The 8,334-nt window shown below is 38.7% G+C and overlaps 1 protein-coding gene across 1 annotated transcript; it reads right to left on the bottom strand.

Moving 5' to 3' along the window:
• Positions 1–674: 674 nt before the first annotated feature.
• LOC115266869 (72 kDa type IV collagenase-like) lies at positions 675–2,502 on the bottom strand. Its single transcript, XM_029873481.2, has 3 exons — positions 2,094–2,502; positions 1,381–2,037; positions 675–1,271 (listed from the first exon to the last, which is right to left on the bottom strand). Exons 1-3 carry the CDS (start codon positions 2,286–2,288, stop codon positions 675–677), a joined length of 1,449 nt encoding a protein of 482 aa, XP_029729341.2. The 5' UTR covers positions 2,289–2,502.
• Positions 2,503–8,334: the final 5,832 nt, after the last annotated feature.

The following is an 8,334-nucleotide window of genomic DNA, read 5'->3' as shown; positions in this document are numbered from 1 at the left end:
ATGCTGGCCAGTTAGTCTCACATTAGGCTAATGTTAGGCTAACCCTCCGTACTGGGCGGTTGGGATGAATATACACTCCAAAAAATCCACACGTCAAGGCTACATAGAAAATCACGTAGCCTCAGAAAAGTATTCATTTCTCTGAGTTTACTTGACGAAGGTGACAATTACCAAACCATAAATAAATACGAAATGATGTTCCAGTTACCTTCACGCAACTGCTCAGAGCTACGTGAAAATCACTTACCTGCGTAAGTTCATTTGACAGCTTCATTCCCTGTTCATTTTGTGTTTACGTTATCATCAAGATGGCGTAGTTCCTAGTGCATCGTAGGATCAACAGTGGAAGTGAGCACGTGTGTTAAAGGTTTGTATCATTAATTTTGAAGCGTATACATTGCGCTGTGAGTGATTTTTGATGTTGCACATCCTTAATGAGACTAAGATAAGTACAAATACAGTAAGGGCAAAATACTATGAAGGGCGTTCTGGTACTTCCAAGGCTTGGTTTGCGATTTTTTTTTTATAAAACCTCTTTTCCATTCTTGGTCTTAATTCAATGAGATCGATGATTTTCTCGGAGAATCCTTTGTGCCTCTCAACACCTCATATAATATTCTCGACATTCGGAAATTCTGTTTGTTTGAACAATTGGTCACACATTGAATAATTTCTTATCTACATTCCATCCATTTATTTCTAAACTCCTTAAATTTACCGTTTTGAAACCTGTAAAAATTTCTTCCTCTGAAAACAACGAACGATTTTCCCGTTCCCACTGCTGCATCTACGTTTCTCGGCAAACCCAAAGAACTCAACGCAAAGGACGGTGTGGTGTCCTCATTCGAATTGTACACCCAGTACTTGTTTTGCTTCAGTGCAAAGATCTTGTTTCGCGAATCAACGAACGCTCCGTCAATGTTGTTCGGCAGTCCAGGGAAGCCTTCGGAGATCCTCCGTGGATAGCCAGCATCCAGTCGGTTGCCCCGGTACCGCCAGAAGCGGTCACCCTTGAAGAAGTACACCCGTCCGTCGGGGTATCGGAAGGCCGCATCAATGTTCCCGGGTAAGCCGGGCCATCGGCTCGATATGAGCTTGCCAGTGGGATTGTTGACATCCGAATCGTAGTAATACTTGCCAGCTAGAACCGCCCATCTTCCGGTGGAATCATCGACAACGGCGTCGTATTTGGTAACGGTGCAGAACCGAGGGGCTGCAGTATTACCGAGCGCTCGACCACCTCTGCGGGATCCGTATAGTTCTTGTATTCGCTGAAATTAAAGATTTTTGGTGTTTTACTAACTGAGTCAAACTAATATATTATTATATTATTTATTATAAATTACAATTTGAATTTGAGCTGCACTTTTGAATACATACCCTCACATCGTCAGGCTGTGGTTCCATGAAGCGGGACAAGCTCGATCGATACATCAGAGCCCCTTTCTCGTCTGAGTGTGCCAATCCCAGAGAGTGACCGATTTCGTGCATTGCGGTGTCTAGGAAATCTTCCCTATATTTTGAATTTTCGAAAAAGTATTGGGAGTTGAAGTGCACATCCCCGTCTTCCGGAGGGTACGCATGTGCCATCGTTAAGGAACTTTGGAACGTGCACCGCCTGTCCCGTCTGTTATGTGAGTCTCCTCCAAAGTTGACTTCGATATCTGCACTTCGATCGTTGCTTTCGACAAAGTCCAAATTCGTCACTTTACTCCACTCGTTGAAGGCACGCTTCATCATACTGCGGACAAACGACGACGATGCACCGGCTGGATAGTCTCGAATTCTGTAGCTTATCAACCGTTTAGTCCATCTGGCGACACCTCCCCGTTTCTCCGCACTTGTTATTCCGCAGTGTGGAGCTGCCATAGTCACTTTGGTTTCATCGTTCAACTGTCCGGTTTCTTCCAAGCCAACCGATCTCTGAAAGTTTCGCACCATTTCCTCAAACGATAGATCCTGACCGAAGTTGAATCTTTTTGACACTCCGAAGTCGTCCGGCTCGGATTCGTTATAGCCAAGTCCCTTCAGTATCACCTAAATATTTGATAGTTAATGCAAAGCTGTCTTCACAAAAATGTCTGCATAATTACCTCTGCATCGTCTCGGGATATCGAAGGAATTTCAATTGGTTTCGTTGGATCTGCAAGCTCGACCGTTTTCGAAGGTTGATCGGGATCTCTATCGAATATCAACACATCTTCCAATCTATGTTCTATAGGGGCACCACGAGTTTGACCATCGAAAATGGTTAGAACCAGAAGCAAAAGCACATTACTGACGAGCATTTTGCAAATTTACTGTACTGGCTGGATTCTAAATTGTAACTGAATGAATGTTCATACAACATTTGCCTTTTAATATACTCACCACCGGAGCGGGATGTTCGTTTGTGAGAATGCGAATCTCGCAGGCGAGTATTATCAGGTTGGGATTTCCAAGTGTGGTGAGAATCTCCCTAATGAAGGGGGTCGGCACCCGTACGCTCTGGTATAAGTTTACTGTAAAAAGGGAGATTCAAATTTTGATACCCACAGAATGGAGCACGTTTGATGTTCAAATGTTACATCATTAATTGTCTTTCTGTAGCGCAACCCCCTGAACAATACTTATGCTTTTCAGTATAAATAAAACAGTCACTATGTATTGTAAGTATACGTCTAATATAAAATAGATGCTGTGTTATTTGATTGACCCATGACAAAAAAAAAATCTTGATTAGGAACGGCAAGCCAATAAGTCAAACATTATTCATTCACTAGCTTGGGTGATTACACTTCTTGACGTAGAGTAATGCGGGACAAAAGTTCGTAGTGGGTCTTTTTCTAAGCATGAGTTAAGAACCAAAACACATATGTATGGGTTCGACACATAACCAGGCCATGGCCTGCAGTTACTCGTCAATAAAAATTGGAACGGTTCCGTTCTGGTGTGGCAGAGTTATGCGAACAAATGTGTTTCTAGGTGTTTTGATAGAATTTTTGGGCCTTTTGGAATAAGAATTTGTAGTAACAGGAAGAAGAAGAACCTCATAACCTCTTGATGCCAGAGAATCGTTATTCCATAGTAGTTCGAGAGGTGTACTCGAATAAACAATAAACTTCTAGTGCTTCTTGCAGAAAGAGACATTGTTAAAACCTCGACAGTGGGGAAGAGTTCGCACCAAATTTTTGAATCTAGTACATCAATATAATTACAGAATCTTTGAAGTAATGATGATTTCGTATATAAACTACTATTTATGTATAATATGTGTAGTATGCACCCTGAAATCGTTCCGGCAGAGGGTTTGATCTTCGTTTTGTAAGAAGATGGATTGTAAGGCAAACATTATGTTCACCCATTTAAATCACGAAATGAAAAATGTCTAAAAAAAAACATTTAAAAACATTTTCTTCATCATCCTCGTCGTGTCTTTTCGAAGGTTTCTGAAGGTCTTATGTTCACCTACTTTATCGGGGTCTTTCATGGCTTAGTTTGTAAATTCACAGTGTTAATTCATCACCATACTGACGGGGATAAGATTCGATTGCGATCCCGTTCAATAGTTTTGCCACATATTTTTTTTTTTTTTAATATATTTTGTGAAACACGCATCTCTTTGATTAGCCCACAATGTGTTTTCAGTAACGCTGGAAAGGACATATCTTAGTTAAAAGTTGTGAAAGTAATCATAAAATGTTACGGGGATTTTCGGCTTCCAGTCTTCGCGTAATCACAAACGGATTTATGCTCTACATGTAGAGCATAAGTCCGTACAAGGGCGTAGCCAGCTTTTCGGCCAGGGGGGGGGGGGCGAGCACCCTTACACTGAAAACCACTTTGCAGTAACAAGGAGTACAAATACTTCATCATTTAAAAAATAAAAGTGAAGTATGAAATATGGGTGTTTAACAGGAATGGTTCATTGGAAGGATCATATAAGATTATTATCCTAAGGAAGTCATCAAGATATTGCTTCAGGAATTTCTTAACAAATGCCATCATGAATTTGAATTTATCCAGCAGTTTCTCCAGAAATTTCTTTAATAATTTTCCAGGTTATTTTAATGTAGATATTCCAGCAGAAATTACCTTCGGAAAACTTGCAGTAATTCCGTTGGGAATTCCTTCAGAAATTTCTTCAATAATCCCTCCAGAAGTTTTATTACGAATTTCACCATCCATTCTTTTGAGAATTTCCCCAGTAATTCTTTACAAATATCATTCCTAATTCCACCAGAAATCCGTTTGAGAAGCTCCAGAAAATACTTTAAGAATTTCTCCGGGAATTCTTTCAAAAATTTCAATCAAACTAAGATTCCTTTCCTTGAGGAATACCCTAAGAAATTTTTGGAGAAATTTCTTCGTAAAATCCTTTAATGAATACCTTCGGAATTACCGGAAAAAAATCTTTGAAAATTTCTAAAGGAATTCCATCGGAAGTTCTTGGAGGAATATCTTTGGAAGTTGCTAGAGGAATGAATTCGGAAATTTTTAAAGAAATCAATTAAAACATAATTTCAGGAATTTATTTCGAAAATCCTTGAGGAATTCCACCGGAAATTCCTTGACAAAATCTTCAGAAATATCTTGAGGAATAGGAGGCAATCAGTGAAGTACTAGATTGAAAGTAGTGAGCTGGATTTTTGTATGGCGAGATGATCAATTCTCCATTTCTGCAATGAAATGGTGCGAACAGCGTGGGTTATATGATTTATTGACTAATTTGATGCTGTTTGAGCAAAAGTTTGGATAACTGTGTTGTTGAAGTTGCAAGAAAAAATAATACAACAACACAGTTATTCAAACTTTTGCTCAAATAGCATCAAATTAGCCAATAAATCATATGACCTACGCTGTTTGCACCATTTCATTGCAGAAATGGAGAATTGATCATCTCACCATACAAAAATCCAGCTCACTACTTTCAATCTAGTACTTCACTGATTGCCTCCTATTCCTTCATTTCTAAAGCTCCTTGAGAAATTCCATAAGACATTCCTTCGAGAGTTCTTCTACGATTTCCTTTAGAAGATTCTTCGGGAATTCCTTGAGGAATTTCTTAGAAATAGATTTAGAATATTCCTTGAGGAACTCCTTCGGAGTTTTCGTGAGGAATTCTTCCGAAAATTCCTTGAGGAATACCTTCAAAAATTCTTTGAGGAATTCATCCGGAAATTTCTGTGAGAATTCCTTCCCAAATTCCTGAAGCAATTCTTTCGAAAATATTGAAAAAATTCCACTAAAAGTCTCATGAGATATCCCTTCTGAAATTCCATAAGGAATTTCTTTAAAAATCTTTCAAAACTTCCTTGAAAAAATATTTCGGAAATTCCTGAAGAAATGCTTTTTGTGATTTTTTTATTTCCTAGAGGAACTCATTCGGAAATTCTTTGAAGATTTCTTTGAAAATGCCTTGATAAGCAAAATTCGGAAATTGTTAAAGGAGTTCGTTTTGAAATTTTTTGGACATATGTCTGAAAAGTCTAATGGAATACCTTCGGAAATTTCGTGAGAAATTTTTGATAAGTTCGTTGAGGAATTTTTTCGGTTTTTTTTTATAAATCTTTACGAAATTCCTCAAGGAATTCCAGCGAAAGATCCTTGAGAAGTTTCTTCGGAAATTCCTCAAGAAATTCCTTCAAAAATGTATTGCGGAACTCCTACGAAAACTTGAGAAACTTCTTCAAACATTCTTTCAGAAACACGTTTGGGGATTATGTGAGAAAATCCAAAAAAATTTTTGGAGGAATTCATTCGGAAATTTTTGGAGGTACTTCAAGGCAAATCCATAAGAAATTTCTTTGGAAATTCCGGGAGGGATTTCTTTGGAGATTCGTAGAGGAATTCCTTCGGAAACTCAGGAGAAAATCCTTTGAAAATTCCTGGAGGAATTCCTTTGAAAATTCCTGGAGGAATTCTTACGGAAATTCCTGGACAAACTCCTCCGGAGGAATTCTTCGGGATAATCCTGGAGGAATTCCCTCGGAAATTCTTGGTGGAATTCCTTCGAGAATTCGTGGAGGATTTCCTTCGGGAATTCCTGGAGTAATTCCTTCGGAAATACCTGGAGAAATTTCTTCCTGAAATTTCTGGAGGAATTCCTTCGGAAATTCATGGAGGAATTCCTTCAGAAAATCCTTGAACGATTCCTTCGCAAAAATGCTGGAGGAATTCCTTCTGAAATTTATGGAGGAACTCCATCAAAAATTCGTGAAGGAATTCCTGGAGAAATTCTTTCGAAAATTCCTGGTGGAATTCCTTCGGACATTCATGAAAGAATTTCTTCGGAAATTCCGGCAGGAAGTCCTTTGAAAATTCCAGGTGAAATTCCTTTGAAAATCCCTGGAGGAATTCCACCAGAAATTACTGCAGGAATTCCCTCGGAAATTCCAGGAGGAATTCCTTCGGAAATTGCTGGAAGGTTTCCTTCGGAAATTCCTGAAGGAATTCCTTCGGAAATTTATGAAGGAATTCTTTCGGAAATTCCAGGAGGAATTCCTTCGGAAATTGCAGAAGGAATTTCTATGAAAATTCCTGGAGGATCTCCTTTGGAAATTCATGGAGGATTTACTCCGGAAATTTCTGAAGAAATTCATCTGGAAATTCATGGAGGAATTTCTCAGGAAATTCCTGGGGGAATTCCTTTGAAAATTCGTGGAGGAATTTCTTCAGAAATTCGTGAATGAATTCTTTCGGAAAATTTCTGGAGCAATTCCTTCGGAAATTCATGGAGGAACTCCTTCGGAAAATGCTTTAGGATTTCCTTCGCAAAATTCCTGGAGGAATTCCTTCGGAAATTCGTGGAGGGATTCCGTCGGAAAATTTCTGGAGGAATTCCTTTGGAAATTCATGTAGGAATTCCTTCGGAAAATTCTTTAGAAATTCCTTCGCAAAATTCCTGGAGGAATTCATTCGGAAATTCATGGAGGAATTCCTTCGGAAATTCCAAGAGGAAATCCTTAAAAAATTCCAAGAGGAATTCCTTTGAAAATTCCTAGAAGAATTTCTTCGGAAATTCTTGGAGGAATTCCTCCGGAAATTCCTCGAGGAATTTCTTCCGAAATTCGTAGAGGAATTCCGTCGGAAAATTTCTGGAGGAATTCCTTCGGAAATTCATGGAAGCATTCCTTCCGAAAATCCTTTAGAAATTCCTTGGCAAAACTCCTGGAGGAATTTGTTCGGCAATTCATGGAGGAATTCCTTCGAAAATTTCTGGAGGGATTTCTTCGGACATTCATGAAGGAATTCCTTCGGAAATTCCAGGAGGAAATCCTTTGAAAATTCCAAGAGGAGTTCCCTTGAAAATTCCTGGAAGAATTCCTTCGGAAATTCCTGGAGGAATTCCTCCGGAAATTCCTAGAGTAATTCCTCCAGAAATTTGTGGAGGAATTTTTCCGAAATTTCCTGGAGGAATTTCTCCGGAAGTTCCTGGAGGATTTTCCTCGGAAATTCCTGGAGAAATTGCCACGGAAATTCCTGGAGGAATTCTCTCGGAAATACATGGAGGAATTCATTCGGAAAATCCTGAAGAAATTCCTTCGCGAAATTCCTGGTGAAATTACATCGGAAATTCATGGAGAAATTCCTTTGGAAATTTCCAAAGGAATTTCTCCAGGAATTTCCGACAGAATTTCTCCTGGAATTTCTGAAGGAATTCTTCCTGGAATTTCAAAAAAAAAAATCCTTCAGGAATTTCCAAAAGAGTTTCTCCACACGCTAAGATCAGTTTACCTTTTTTCCAAAAAGTGCACAACCGCAAATATGCGTAAATGATACTCAAATATAGGTAAACAGAACTCAAATATGGGTAATGTGGACACAAATATGAGTAATTGTAACCCAAATATGGGTTAATATTACCTATAAATGCGGTTGTGCACTTTTCCAAAATATGAGTTTTATTTACTCATATTTGCGTAAAGTTTACGCAAATTTGAATAAAATTTACCCATATTTTAGAAAAATAGTACACGGAAAAAATTCTGCACGTTCGAATCAAGGGAAAAATCTCTTAATTATTCAACATATCTATCAACATGATCAGATATGCTTTTTCCTTTGAATTCACAATGCTGTCACTGTTGACTTAAGAACCAAAACAAATCCACCGTAGAAGACAACTGAAAATCACTTCGATTTGCACTAATGTACACAGTAGAGTGGGTCAACGTTGTATGGAGAAACTTTAAATTTGATCGCATCAACCCGGAACAAAGCTTTTTCAATCTGTATTGGCGGCCAAAACAAATGTGCAAAGCAGTGTTGCGAAATGAGCGAGTACTCACACAACTAGTCAAACTCACGAGTGAGTATGAGCAGTACACCTTAAACTCACCGTGAGTATTACTC

This window comes from Aedes albopictus, chromosome 2, assembly GCF_035046485.1.
Source record: "Aedes albopictus strain Foshan chromosome 2, AalbF5, whole genome shotgun sequence".
Taxonomy (NCBI): domain Eukaryota; kingdom Metazoa; phylum Arthropoda; class Insecta; order Diptera; family Culicidae; genus Aedes; species Aedes albopictus.
Note: the sequence above shows the minus strand (reverse complement) of the source record. Positions and strands in the feature narration are given on the sequence as shown.

Bases quoted from the DNA above. Each gene is read 5' to 3' on its own strand.
- LOC115266869 (XM_029873481.2), bottom strand. From the start codon at position 2,288: ATGCTCGTCAGTAATGTGCTTTTGCTTCTGGTTCTAACCATTTTCGAT. The intron at 2,038-2,093 runs GTAATTATGCAG...TCAAATATTTAG, and splicing joins TATCCCGAGACGATGCAGAG to GTGATACTGAAGGGACTTGG. The intron at 1,272-1,380 runs GTATGTATTCAA...CTTTAATTTCAG, and splicing joins CACAGCCTGACGATGTGAGG to CGAATACAAGAACTATACGG.